The 15,890-nt window shown below is 37.0% G+C and overlaps 1 protein-coding gene across 1 annotated transcript in view; it reads left to right on the forward strand.

The window, feature by feature from the left end:
* The window catches only part of LOC133092283 (uncharacterized), a 31,701-nt gene extending 24,606 nt beyond the window's left edge, over positions 1-7,095 (forward strand). Inside the window, exon 6 of the mRNA XM_061191527.1 lies at positions 6,958-7,095. Coding sequence (XP_061047510.1) covers positions 6,958-7,095 — 138 coding nt within the window. The remainder of the gene's footprint in view (positions 1-6,957) is intronic.
* Positions 7,096-15,890: the final 8,795 nt, after the last annotated feature.

The raw sequence follows: 15,890 nt of genomic DNA on the forward strand, positions 1-15,890 counted from the left end.
ACTATAGATAGTGGTAAAAGTGTAGGTAACACTAAATGAATATTGACTGCAATATAGGTGACGAGAAGTGGTTGGATTCTGGATATATTTTGAAGGTGGAGCGAATTAGAGTTGCTGACAGATTGGCCATGAGGTGAGAGAGAGTCAAGGAAGACTCCAAAGCTTTGAGCCTAGTTAACAGGAAGGATGGAAATTGAGTAGTTTCATTGCTTTCCTCACGTGAGCCCAAGGGTTAGCCCGCTGGGAGCACTAAATCCTAAGCCCTGCCTGCATGGCAGAGGCCAACATCATCACCTTCCCAAATCCAGAGGAGCTGCACCATCAGTGCAACTTCTCACTGCTTTCCTAGGTTCCTGCACTTGGCCTTACTCTTACTTTCTTCCAAATCAGTTATGCATTTAAAAGTTTGCTTCTTATATTTTATCTAGCATTTCTGAGTAGTAATAGTGGCAGGGTTATAGGGTTACATAATCTACTATATCACTGGATCTATTACTTTTTTATTAGATTATATCATGTTTCTTTCTTATCAGAAAAGAGGCAACATCTAAATCCCAGAAAGTTATAGCAAAAAAATTAAGAGATTTTTTTTTTCACTTTACTGCCTTCCAAACAAATCCCACTTTTATGTATACATTGTATTTTCATGATTACATGGGAAAAAATGACTTCCTCTTTGAAGCCAGTTGAGTAGAAGCAGCTCAATAAAAGATTAAATTTGGGACTTCCCTGGTGGTTCAGTGGTTAAGACTCCCCACTTCCACTGCAGGGGCTGCCGGTTTGATTCCTGGTCGGGAAACTAAGATCCCACATGCCATGCGCAGTGCAGCCAAAAAAAAAAAAAAAATAGGAAAAAAAAATAAAGATGAAATTTGACTGAAATATTTTACTATTGTTCTCAGATTATTTTCACACAAATATCACATAATCATTCTCACTAAACCCTCTATTTTTGCCTAGCTAAATTAATTTTCTCTCTCTTGATCTTTTTGTAAAAGACCCAACTATTCTTAAAAAGCAGATTTGGCTTTTTAACAAAAAGTAGGCCAATAGGCTTTCTGTCAGTCTGCCTACAGATAAATATGGGTCATGGATTTTAACTTGCAGATTAAACATATACATTTATTTTGGTATCCTCTCAAAACTCCAATAAAATGATAGGTAAAACAACAATTAGAGATTTTAATGTATAAACCACTAGGATTTTTTAGAAAAAGAACAAGAGAAAAGAAATTTCAAAATTTTGGAAGCTAGGAAAATGGGTTCTGAGTACTGAATAGCCTCATTAGAGCAGTAAAAGCTCGAAAAACAAGCTTATAGCAGAAGATATTAAGATGCCAAATGATCCAGGCCATAGAACCTTGGAAAGGATCAGAAATTGGACACACATCATACTTCTAAAAGTAGACACACGGTACTTCTAAAAGCAGTATGGGTCTAGAAAGAAGAGACTGGGTATAAAGTCTTTAAAAGGAACATTTTACCTGTAGAGCCCCTTCCCGACTTTTTACAGCCACAGTTTCCTCTCCTTACCCCTGACAAAGGATAATAAATTGTATTATCTAAAGACAACAGACCTAAGAGATTCTAAACTCATTTACCAGGTGCAGTTAAGGCCAGAGTGACCATCATATTAAAATTAGGTGGACTAAGTAAAAATCTGCATCCTGAATAGGGTGACCATTCCCCAACCTCTCTCCCAGTCAGCTTCACCCAGGCAGGAGATTAGAGGATTCCTCCCTAAGAAAACTCACGAGGCCAAGGAAAAAAGACCTACAGATACTGACCTACAGATATTGAGGCATTCCCCCAGTGAAATAGTCAGGTTCGTACCAGATTATCCTATAGTGAAGCCCACCAAATGATAGCCCTCACTCGCTCATATGGAGTTTCCAATCATCATTTTAGATCATGAGATATTTGAGAAAAATCTCCATGATAAAAAAAAAATCAAAGTAAACAGAAAAAAGGAACTCAGACAAAACAGATAATGCAGAAGCAAAAGAAAGCTTCATTTAAAAAAAAAAAATCTCTCTGGGGGGAAGGATAAATTAGAAGTTTCGGATTAACATAAACACACTACTATGTATAAAATAGATAACCAATAAGGACCTACTGTATAGCACAGGGAACTATACTCAATATTTTGTAATAACCTATAGTGGAAAAGAATCTGAAAAGGAATATATATATATATATATATACACACACATATACATATGTATGTATATCTGAATCACTGTGTTGTACACCTGAAACTAACACAATATTGTAAATTATACTTCACTTGAAAGAAGCAAACAGGGCTTCCCTGGTGACGCAGTGGTTAAGAATCTGCCTGCCAATGCAGGGGACACGGGTTCGAGCCTCATTAGAGCAGTAAAAGCTGCTGGTCCGGGAAGATCCCACATGCCGCGGAGCAACTAAGCCCATGTGCCACAACTACTGAGCCTGAGCTCTAGAGCCTGCGAGCCACAACTACTGAGCCCGTGTGCCTAGAGCCCATGCTCCGCAACAAGAGAAGCCACCGTAACAAAGAGTAGCCCCCACCCACCACAACTAGAGAAAGCCCACAGACAGCAACAAAGACCCAACGCAGCCAAAAATAAATAAATAAATTTATTTTTAAAAAAAAAAAAAAGACCTCTCTAATGTCTTGGGAGAAATAATAGAAGATAGTATTGTACAACCCTGAAACAAGAATGGAAAGCTACATAAAAGCTTATTCATAGAACAAGAAGATCTTTTGGAATTTAAAACAACAGTAAAATTTTTAAATTAAATAGAATGATTGTAATATAAAGTTGAGATATTCTCTCAGAGAGCAGAGCAAAAAGAGAGAGAAAAGACAGAGAATCAGTCTAAGAGATCCAACATATGAATAACAGGATTTTCAGAAAAAGAAAATGAAGGAACCAGAGGGGAGAAAATCAGATTAATACAAGAAAAAATCCTACAACTAAATAACATGAATTTACAGATTCAATGAACAACAAAAGAGGATCATAGCAGGGCATGTAATCTTGAAATTATAGAACGTTAAAAAGGAAGAGAAGATTTTGAAGGTTTTTAGAGAGAGAGAAAAAACAAAGACTTGGCAATTAGAATAACAGATTTTGCAAAAGCAATATATGGGTGCTAAACAAAAATAAAGGAATGCTTTTAAAATTCTGAAGGAAAATGATTTCCACACTAGACTTCTATACCCAAATTACCAAGGGTAGAATAAAGACATTTCTAGGGATGTAAATTCTCAGAAACATATCTCCCACTCACCCTTTCTAAGAAGTTTTCAGCAGAAATTTTTCACCAACAGAAGGAAATAAATCAAGAAAGGGAATGAAATGAGACTGAAAAAACAAAAGGCCCAGCATAAGAGAAGGGCATTCCCAGGATACTGGTGCAGAAAGATCTGAAGATTAAAGCTATAGGTATAGCAAACCTAGACCCCAACCAAACCACATTGGAGTAGATCAAAAGGCTCTGTGAGGCTCATGCAGCTCAATAACAAAAAAACAAACAACCCAATCCAAAAATGGGCAGAAGACCTAAATAGACATTTCTCCAAAGAAGATATACAGATTGCCAACAGACACATGAAAGAATGCTCAACATCATTAATCATTAGAGAAATGCAAATCAAAACTACAATGAGGTATCATCTCACACCGGTCAGAATGGCCATCATCAAAAAATCTAGAAACAATAAATGCTGGAGAGGGTGTGGAGAAAAGGGAACCCTCTTGCACTGTTGGTGGGAACGTAAATTGATACAGCCACTATGGAGAACAGTATGGAGGTTCCTTAAAAAACTAAAAATAGAACTACCATACGACCCAGCAATCCCACTACTGGGCATATACCCTGAGAAAACCATAATTCAGAAAGAGTCATGTACCAAAATATTCATTGCAGCTCTGTTTACAATAGCCAGGACATGGAAGCAACCTAGGTGTCCATCATCAGATGAATGGATAAAGAAGATGTGGCACATATATACAATGGAATATTACTCAGCCATAAAAAGAAATGAAATGGAGGTATTTGTAATGAGGTGGATGGAGTTAGAGTCTGTCATACAGAGTGAAGTAAGTCAGAAAGAGAAAAAGAAATACAGTATGCTAACACATATATATGGAGTCTAAGGGGAAAAAAAAAAAAAAAAAAGGTCATGAAGAACCTAGTGGCAAGACGGGAATAAAGACACAGACCTACTAGAGAATGGACTTGAGGATATGGGGAGGGGGAGGGGTGAGATGTGACAGGGTGAGAGAGTGTCATGGACATATATACACTACCAAATGTAAAATAGATAGCTAGTGGGAAGCAGCCGCATAGCACAGGGAGATCAGCTCGGTGCTTTGTGACCACCTAGAGGGGTGGGATAGGGAGGGTGGGAGGGAGGGAGATGCAAGAGGGAAGAGATATGGGAACATATGTATATGTATAACTGATTCACTTTGTTATAAAGCAGAAGCTAACACACCATTGTAAAGCAATTATACTCCAATCAAGATGTTTAAAAAAAAAAAAAAAAGGCTCTGTGAGGAACTTCAAGATAAAGCAGAAGGATCCAACAGAGGAGCCATCAAAGGAAGGATATTTTCCAGCTCCTTTGGAGAGTTTAGGAATGAATTACTGGTTGGTAGATTAAAAACTAATAAATGAAAACATTTGAACTACCTACCTATTATTAGCTCTAGAGAAACCAAAAAGCTATACATTAAGGTCAATGTAGTCAAACATGCTCCATGTCTCAGGGAATAGTTACAAAGGTTTAATTAAACAAAAAGAATAGGAAAGAAAGGAAAGGTGTGTGTTTGGGGAAGGGGGGTTTGGAGGTATGGTAGGAGTTATATCCCCTTTTCTATAGTTGGAAACAGGAAAAATCAAGAAAAAAAAATATATATATATATGTTTTCTAGCAATACAGAGGAAAACAAACAGCAGGAAAAAATAAACGGCTAAATGAGGTGCATTCAACAGGTATTTACTGAGCACCCACTATATGTCAGACACTGTTCTAGGTCAGGGTTTCTCAACCGTGGCACACTCTGGACTGTCCTATGCATTGTAGGATATTCAACAGCATTCCTGGCTTCTATCCATTAGATGCCCAGTAGCACCCCTACAGTCATGACAGTCAAAAATGTCTCCTGATATCGCCAAAAGTCCTCTGGAGGGCAAAATTATCCCCAGGTGAGAACCACTGTTCCAGGAAATAGAGATACAGCAATTAACAAAACACACAAAAAAGAGCTGAAAGTGATTACCTCTGAAGAATAGGATCAGGTTGAGAAGGAGCAGGGCAGGAAAATGCAGTTTTTACTCATAAGCCTTACAGAATTCTGACTTTTCAAACTATATATACACACTACATTAATAAAAGAGAATAAATAATCTAAGAGAAAGATATAAAGTCCATTTATACCTTAACTCACTGTTTCTACACGAGGCAGTATAGAGTCACGCAATTCTAGATTTGAATTCCAGCTCCACCACTTACTCTAAATCTGAGGCAAGTAACTTAAACCTTTCTGAGCCTCATTTTCTTCAACACTATAAAACAGGAATATTCACCTAAGGTTATTATAAGTATTGCATATTATTATGCAAAAATACATATAATGCATGTCCTATAGTACCTGCACTTTAAGCGTTCAATAAATTTTAACATCTTGGAAAGTATATGTAGTCACTAGCTTCCATACGCCAGATCCTTGAGAATAACCACCAGCATCTTGGATATATAAACCTGGGGATCCCGTAACTTGTCACACACTAGAGTCAAGAGGCCATCTGAGTGGCATACCAGGACTCATGCCACTTACAGCATGCACTGTAATCATGTGCATACCTTGATTGTGTTCTTGGAAAATCACCGTATATACTGAGAGTAAAAAAGCAGATCTGATGCACGAAGAAAGATAACTGAAATATGTTAGAGTTTTACTTATCCAGGTGGCAGATAGCAGAAATCCATGTAAGCATCAAGCAATTTATTTGTATCACGACTATATGAAAAGCAGTTACATATATTTTAAAAATAAAAAGGAGTAGACCAAATGAAAACAATAAAGCTTACTTCAGGGGGTGGGGGGAAGGATTTTACAATTTCGTGTGACCGTGTTTCATTTCTCTCCACTGCTCCTTGGATTCTTTCAATAATCTTAATAAAATTTAATAAAAGTGAGCTATTTTGTTTAGGTTAATTAGGTTAAGATATGAAACTTTTTGTATCATACTTAACAAAGTCCATCTCATTATTCATCAAAATATTAATTAATTATAATAATGGCATAATTTATTCTTATATCCAGTCTCGATATACTATATTCACTATCTCAGTTAATCCTCACAATCTGGGCTACTATGTGGCAGATACTATTATCCTCATTTAATAGATTTAGTCATTCATTTTTTTCAACAAATACTATTATAATTGAACACCTGCTCTATGTTGTTCGCTGTTGGGAATATAGCAGTGAATGAAAGACAAAAAATCCCTGCCTTCATAGAACTTACGTTCTCAACAAACAACAAATAAGTAAACTGTACATATTGTTAGATAAGAGATAACTACTTTGGAGAAAAATAATGTATTGAAGAGGAATAGGGCTTCTGGAATGGAGATGGGGTAGCAATTTTAAATAGGGTTGTAGGGGATAGTGGAATTTAAGTAAAATCATGATGTAAAGATGAGGAAACTGAAGTTCAGAGAGTTAGTAACTTATTCAAGGTCACAAAATTAATAAAGCCAATAAAAGTATAGCTGAACACAATAAAGAATCTTGGTGCATCATTTTATAACAGCTGCTCAGACTTATTGAGACTTTCTGTGATCGGTCAAACACAAATTAAATCTGTTCCTCTAAATCGTTCTAATAAGTATTGTAGTGTGCACATTAATCCAGAAATGGAAAGAAAACATTAAATTTGTGTTTATTTTCATTTCAGGCCAAAGAATCCCCAAAAACAAGAAAGATTCTTGGGAGGATATGGTGGAAACACTTTAAAAAGATTATAGTCATCACCATGGCCATTCTCCTTTCAATCATCATCATTCTTTTAAGTACAAATGTAATACCAACTTGACCCTTCTCCCCATCCCCAGCAGGTACCAATAAATTGTTATATGTAATTATAGAGTTCTACAACCAACAATTACAAAAGCCTTCTCTAGTGGTAGGAGGAACGGAGGAAAAGGGGGTTGGAAGTATTTCCTTGTCCCTTTAGTGTTCCTTGACTCTTGTCTTTGTACCTCTCCCATTTCTGTAATCCCATTTGTTTTTTTTTACCACTGCTCCACTACTCTTCTCTTTGTTAATACTACAAGCACATACCCTGAAATCAGACTGCCAAGCTTCAACTCTCCACTCTGCCACATACCGTATAGATGACTTTGGACAAGTTGGTTAACCTTTGACCCTGTTTCCTCATCTTTAAAATGGAGCTAATAATAATAATATCGCATAGAGTTGTTGTCTACCACATAGAAAATGCTATTTAAATGTTAACTATTAATAGGAAAGATGATTGCATTTATGGCATTGATTAAATCCCCATCATCTTACTCCTTGCTCAGAAATGACCTTAAAATTCCCTTAGAAATAAGAATCCTTACATGAGTACAGTCCAGATACACAGTCACCTCTTCTACATATTCTTTCATTTGAAATGAAAATTCAAACCATTGTGTTTTATACTAGGCATTTCTTTGGGTAAAGATTAAAAAATTAGGAAACTTTATCATTTCTCTAATAAATCACAGGTCATGTCTTCTATTTTACCACCCTAACAGGTTTTTTTTTCTTTTTAACTGATACACTTCATCCAATAACCTTGAATCACTAAGATTTCTAAAACCCAAAACGTTCAACTTCACTTCGCAGTTGGTTACAAAGTTTCATGAATTCTATTTCCTAAGTGGGATCTTGAGGTCTAAAGTAGGTTTTAAAAATCATAAAAATCATAGTGATTCATGGGGAAGAATAAAAAGATTAGAACAGGGGTTCCTGACTACTAGAGAACTCATTTTAATTCTGGTAATGATCAAATATCAGCATTTTAAATAGGTCCCAATTCCTCCAGCACAATATCCACCTTTCCATTCACAAAATATTTTTTAAAGCATTTTAAATGTTAGAAACTTTTGGAGTTTCTGTAATTTATACCCAGGAAAAAAAATATAGTCTGACATATGTACTAAGTGCTTTGGGGGAGAGGTGTCTCATTAAATTTTACAATGACATGAAGAGGTAAAAACTATTAAGTTAGTATAATGTAAAGCACATAAAACTGGCTGGCACGTAAGTGCTATGTAATGTTAGTTCGTATTATTTTTATTTTGCATATGAGAAAATAGCAATGTTAAATGGCATGTTCAAGATCACACAGCTAGAAAGCTGAGATTTTACTGATTCAAGTACTGACTGAGGTATATAGTCACGAAACCCACATGTTTTAACTCAGAGTATATTATCTGACCCCTTAAATTAATTGTGGGCCAGACAACACACATCAGTACTATTTTGCTTTGGACCAGGTTAGTAGGTTGTTTTGGGGGGTAGAGATAGGAATCTGAAGGAATATTGAGAGGAGATATTGTCATGCATTTTGCTGCCATTATTTTTGTAGCCCTATAAAATTTGCCTCCAATTATTTCTATAATTTATAATTATGTACAAAACAATGTATTTGTATCCTGATTGCCAGTGAATACTAGCATATTTATTGCCAGAAGACATCAAATTTAACACCTAATCTAGCCACCACACCACCCCCAATTTTACATTTTAGGATGCCAAGACCCAGAAGCCTAAAAAATAAATAAAATGCCTTTGCAACCTCCCTCCACTTGCAGCGTGTTTAAAGCACAGGCTATCACCCTGGTTCCAGGCAGCACGTCCCATGTAATACCTGTTTTCCTAGGCAGTCTTAAATAGAGTTTAAGAGTTTTCCAGATGACTTCTATTTTTATGAACTGTTGAAAGCTGCTAGGAAGAAGTAAGCAAAGCACTCATTTAGTAAAGTGTTTCCCTGCTATTTGTGCAACATCTAGCAGAATGTACCTGAGTAGAAAGAAACAAATATTAAGACAACCTTAGATTTTTCATTTATGCATTCAAATATTGTTGAGTTCCTCCTCTGCACCAAAACGGTCCTAAATCATTAGGATTTATTCTAAGTTACCACACTGATAGAGATAACAGATGTTTGAGAAATTAACGGCTGTATATAGAAGTATAAGAAATGGTCCTGATCCTAAGGGAAGCTTACATTCCAGTTGAGGAGGCAAGACCAACAAAGATCATAAACACGTTAAAATAACATCTACTGAGTGATGCATTGTGTGGCAGTGAAAAAATAACAAGAAAGATAATGATCAACACTGGCTCCAGTCACTGAGGAAGATTTGCACGCTTGTAAGTGGGATGGGAATTGGACCTTATTAGAAATCAAATTTATCTCAATAGGTAAAGGCAGTCCAGTTAATATTGTTACTGAGCACTGATATGCCAGTAGCTGTTGAAGTACCTTATTTTTATTTAATCCTCACAACAACCCTGAGGTGGGTACTATTATTATTTCCATTTTACAGATAAGAAAACTGAAGCACAAGTTAGGTCACTTGCCAGAGTCCACTGGGCTAACAAAGTAAGAGGAAAAAAGATGAACAAATGAAGACACTGCTTGCTGTGTGGGTGGAGAAAGTGGACTAGACCTTGGGAGTTCAGTCGTGCATTCATTCATTTCACTCAGATGGACTGCAGCAGAGCTCAGCTTTCCGTTCTCTTCATTTTCCACACTCTCCAGGGTGCTTTTATTCACTCCCATGGCATTGCCTTCTCCAGCAATAACCTTCCTTCTGAATTCCAAACCATTTTCTCTACTGGAGACATCCACTTGGATAACATGCAAACACCTGAAATATTAAATCCTAAAACTCGTATATATTCTTCTTCCTTTCCCCACAAAACTGCTACTGGACCTTATCTCCTGTGTCTATAAAGGGGATCACAGCTATTCTGTGATCTAGAACTTAGTCTACTGTGACTCCTCCCTTCTGCTTATCTCCTTTTCCCAAATTACCAAAATCACAGAGCTTGCACATGAAATCTCCTGAAGACTCACAGCAGGGAAGCCCAGAAGAGTGACAAGCAAAAGTAGGGAGTCCCTGCAGGTGCCCAGGCAAGCTTCAAAAAGGGCACTCATCCCCATCATGGTGGACAACTATGTGTGTCTACTCCCCTCAAGCCTTTTTTGTATTCGGACTGCCTAGCACATATAGACAGACATTAACATTTGACACTTTTTCATATGCATGATTTCCATAGCTCTTAAACACGATCACAGCAATAAATATGAAGCTTTGGTTTTCAACGCTCAGCATCAGAATCACCTGGGGATCCTAATAAGACAGTGTAGGCTGTCTGGGCTCCAAGCCTGAAGATTCTGCTTAAGGTTGGGATGGTGCCTCAAAGTGTATGTGTTTAACCCCATTCAGTGTATGAAGCTGAGAACGACTAACATCAAAGCACTTTTCACATACCTGTCATTTCATGTCCATACCTAAAGAACATCTAATTTTACAGTTGGAAAAACTGATGCTTGTTGGAGAAGTTCAATTTTATTTGCCCAACATCACAGGGCAAATGACAGAGTGGGACCTCTGAACCATTCACTTGAAATATCTATTCCATTCAACATATTAAACAAGAATTTTTTAAATATCTACAAAATAGAATGTCCCACACATTCTAATAAATCTGAATTATTTTAACTTGTTTTGAAAATTCGTTATCTCATTATAGTCTTCTCAGAAGCTAGAACAAAATGCATTATTTAATTCCGGCCTGAATTTTAGACAAATCACAGGCTGGTTACAGGAAAACAGGTCATCTGAGGTGAAGCCCCTGCTCAGCACCACACCATGACCCACCATGATGGGAACCTCTCTTGGCAAGCCAGCACTGAGTGGACCCACATTCCTTAAAGAGTTCTCAAAGGAACGTAGGAAATGTAATGAAATGATACTGTTAGTTTTTTTCTGTATTTACGTTGAGTATGGGTACCTTGGTTAACATTATTGCTATTGTACACATCTAGTTCGATTTGCCATTTTTTGAAAAATTTGTCTGCATAGAGAGTAAATGCATTCCCAGCACTTTTAGTGGTTTCACTACAATTTGACAGCAAGCCCAGTAGAGGCTAAAGACTGAACATCCCCATATAAATATTCCTACTCTTGGTATCCTTTCTCATGAACATTCTGGAGAAAACTGGAAATTGCTCTTTCTTCTTCCATCAAAATCTCAACCTGTAATACTGTTTAACCAATTATGCATCGCTAACTTTAAAAAGAATCCCATCATTTAACATTGTCATTTTAAACATGACAGTAGTTGCCTTACCTTCCCAAATAAGAAAATAAGACCTACGTTATTTCAAGAAATTCATCCAAGAGGGGAAACCTTAAAAAAAAAAAAAAAAAAAAGACAGTGCAAAAAATGCATGACTGCTGTTAAGAGTTTAATTTTAAGACAAAAGCACTACATTATAATTTAAACAATCTTTCAGAAAAGATAGTGCAAATCAAAACCCCATTAAAGCCCGCTATAAACTTCACATGAAGATTCTAGAAGTAGGCTTCTAGAACTGGAAACACTTGGTTCCAACAAAATCTGCTTAGGGAGAATATGTCTTGAAAATGTCAAATGGTACAGAGAACATTATGTTGGTTTAGAATCAAGTCAACCAGGTTCTAAAAAAAGACATGCTGATAGGTCTTAATACATGTAACTAATTAGTTGTAGCATGCTTTATTTATCAATTATTGTAGAAGCAATTTACAACAAATTTCTGAGTATTTCGAAGTTTTCTTTATTGCCTTAGCCAATCTCTTAACTACGCTGCAATAATTATATAGCCATCTTCCAATTTCTACTTTTAAAAGGGTTCCACTTCATCGGTCTGAGATTGGCAAATGTTCTCTAAAAATGTGATAAAGCCCTGTGTAACCCAAGGCCATCCATATACAACAAAGGGGCAATTATATAATTCCTTTTCTCAAGTATTTATTCAAAGCATAGCTTTCCATGACATGTTAAATGTCACATTTAGGTACTGGCATTAACACAACTGTTAAGTGTCTTCCAATATTTTAAAGAAAAATTTCAAAAAGCCAGGAAAGTAACCTTGCTTTCAAATTCTAAAATACAAACAGAATATAGCCTACACAAATAAAATGTGTATCAACTAACCTTGAAATAAACTATCTTTCCCAACACCGAGCAACTTAGGTAATTTTCTCAAAATAGAATCCAATAACCCTAATATCAATGTTTAATAAGTTTAATAAATTCGGACCTATCTGTACTTTCTCTGAAGACTTTAAAGAATTCCTCCCATGACAACTGATTTGGACTGCTGAAACAAGGAACGCCTTGTTCTTACTTAGGATTTCATTCCTACAAAGTATCTCACCCTTTTTAAGTAGTAAAATAATTTTGTAAAGTCCTTTTTTCATGCCCTTTAAGCACCTGTCCCCCCAAATTATCCACCTCTACAGAGCTTACTGGAGAAAATTAACATTTAGCAGTTACCCCTCTGCTCTGTCTTCCTAAACTATATATTCCCTTGGATCCTGCAGTCTTTACCCAAAGCTACTCTACTATAGCCACTTATAAAGGGAAGCTGTTGGAATTATCTCCTTCATGAGAATCTAAAAGATGCTTATGGACAATAGGGCAATATATAACTAGCCCAACTCAAGACAACAGAAAAAGTCCGTTTCAAACAGAGTTGCTGATTACCAATTAATAATAACGGAATGAATGAATGAAGTCAGTGACAAACCAAAGGGGGCAATATGCAGGCAATAGGGGAATGTACTGCCTCTGAAGAGTTGAATACCAACCACCTGCCCCCACCACCTCCCTTCCCGCGTGGTACACTGCTGCTCGTTGTACTCCCATTAGAATGCTAAGTCTGTATTTTTCTTCTTTCAACCTAGACTTAGGGTCCGTGATTAAAATGCTTGAGTGGTATAAGTTTTATGAAACATGCACCTTTATTTGTCTTTACACGAGATAAAAGTAAAAACAGAAAAACAAAAAATCCTTATGAAACAGCAAGCTTAACTCTAACCACCTTAAAACAACAGTCCTTACAACTTCAGTGTAGGTAAGATCACTTGTTTTGTGTGAAATACAGAATCCCAGGGAACACCTCCAAACAATACTGATTCTGATATAAATAGCCTGCAGATCTCTTTGAAATACCAACCAGATTATAATCAACCCTCCCCCAACTTTCCAGATTATAGGCAATTGACAGCAATATACAGCCCAACCCAACTTACACAACTGGATCTTCCTAGAATCATGTTACACGTGCAAAATTTCAGACTAGACTAATTATAGCCAGTAGTGAAGAAAGGATAAAGTATGCATTCTTCTCAACTTTTCAAAAGTAGGTAGTAACAGTCAGTCTTCATGAAGTCTGGGGTCATCCTTAAGTACTAGTACACTGATAAATTGCACTATTAAGTAAACTGCATCCAAAGAAATTTACTTTATTGAGATGTGCGTCCATTATGCATGGATCTAGATTTTTACATTTCAGGTTAATCTGACTCCAAACCAAATAAACTCATTATACATTTCAGGACCAACACAAATACTGTGATGGACAGTGGGATCAGTCCTTGTTTTAAAATTCCCAATACCTCAAGACCATAAACATAAAGTACTTTTGAAGTACAAGACAACTTCAAAGAACTTTCCCAAGCAGTAAAACAAAGCACATAAAGTATAGAATACAAAGACCTAATAATCAGATCCTAATGTTATTGATACTACCTTTCAAAACTATCTCAGCATGAATGGCACCTGGACAGGTGTCCACACACTATATTCTAACTTGTATACAACAAAGAACAGTGAAGCAATTGCCATCCCAATGTGGAAAGAGTAATGTGGTAACAGGAAACCTGTTACAATACATATCTGAAGGTTAGAAAAGGAGTTAAGAGGAAACCCAGAACCCCAGGAAGAGAGATTAACTAACTCACCTGGTAGCAAACATCTAGTAAACCAAAAGGTATCAAAATTTGACCTAGGACAACAGACCTAGAAAGGGTGGTTGGTAGCTCTAACAGGGTCTACAAAACTGATGGGAGAACTGAAATCAAAGCTTCCTAACACTGTCCAATAGGTAAATGAGATTTGTTCTATAATAAACTAGCAAACTACTTGTAAACTTCTACTTTGTTGGCCAAATTTTAGAAGGGTACTGAACTACTTACATTGTCTCCCCAAACCTGTCATTACCGCACACAAAAAGGGTGCTAAAAGTAAACAATACCACTTCTGGTCTCTTCTGAAAACCTACTAAAACCCACTACTTAAAAAAAAAGAGGGGGGCAACATAAAAAATATGTAAGGTCAAAGAAAATGGGAGAGGGAATTCCCTGGCGGTCCAGTGGTTTTAGACTCTGTGCTTTCATTGCCATGGGCGCAGGTTCAATCCCTGGACTGGGAACAAAGATCCCACAAGCCATGCAGCCAAAAAACAAACAAAAAAAAAGAAAATGGGAGAGGAAACAACTACAAAATTTTGGAAGCTGCAAACCTTTGAATAAATGGCAACTAAGGAGACAAGAAAACTGAATATTCTGTCAGCAGTGAGGATATTTCAGATTGTACCACAGAACCCCCAAAGGCTTATTAGCAATCCGCAGCCCAGGTATCTCTGTAAACAGAGGTAAAAGGGACTAAAAGAGGATTGGTTGAAAGTCTGTTTGACAAGCAGTTAAACCTCCAGATCCCCTCTGTACTGCTGGACAACTGAACTCTTCCATCCTGGCAGAAACTTGTCTGAAGCAGGTAAGAGGGTGGTCTTCGGACTCAATAGGCATACAATGATGAAAATAAAGGAGTTCAAGTAGTTTACTTGTTCAGATCCCTCAGGTTTCTCCCCTCACTGGGATCTCAGAACACGGGCAGCCAGGTTTTTTACCCTCCAGGCAGCAGAGTAGAAAAAGACTTCTCTGATGAACCTGATCAGCTCAAGGAAGGAAAAAAAAAATGTATCAAGAGGTTCCTCAATAAAATGACACAGCCCAATCACCCAGTAGTGAACCCCATGGTTGACAAGTACCCATCCCTCAGCCCCACACACAAATTCACAACATCCAAGCTGCTTTAAAAATGCTGCACTCCTAAATATGAGACAAGGATCACCAAACATCTGAGGAAGATTACAGGCAGAGGCCAAAGCAACAGGAAAGAAAAGCATCTTGGAGGAAACAAACTCTGAAAGTTATTGTTAACTTTAGACTTGAATAAAAGATAATGCACACCCATGTAAGAACAGGTTACTACTTATAACACAGGTTGGAGGAAGAGGTCTTAGATATTAGATGACTGAAATTAAAAACCTTAAAAAAAGTTGAAAGATTAAGTTGTAAAAATTGCTCAAAGGGTAACAGCCTGCAATGGAAAATAGGAAAACCAGGTGCGCAGGGCTCACACCCAAAAAACAATTCTGGAGGAAAGACTGGGGTGGTGAAGGACATGAGGAAAGATCAGCTCCAGTAACATTTCCCAGGATTGAAGAGCATGTTTACACAGTGACAGGACCCACTGAGTGCTCAGCACAATGGATGAAACAAACCCAAGATAGTCATGAAATTGGAGAACACTGATGATAGTGGTAAAACCCTAAGCATTTCACATGAATGATGAAAAATCGAAACAGCATCAAATCTCTTCACTAAACCTTGAATTCTCTATTGAGCCAAACTAGTAATTCAGTTACGAGGATGGAAGAGACCTTTATAGATGGGAAGGCCTCAGAAGCAGGAAGATGGGCTATACAAAAGCCAG

This window comes from Eubalaena glacialis, chromosome 5 (genome assembly GCF_028564815.1).
Source record: "Eubalaena glacialis isolate mEubGla1 chromosome 5, mEubGla1.1.hap2.+ XY, whole genome shotgun sequence".
Taxonomy (NCBI): Eukaryota; Metazoa; Chordata; class Mammalia; order Artiodactyla; family Balaenidae; genus Eubalaena; species Eubalaena glacialis.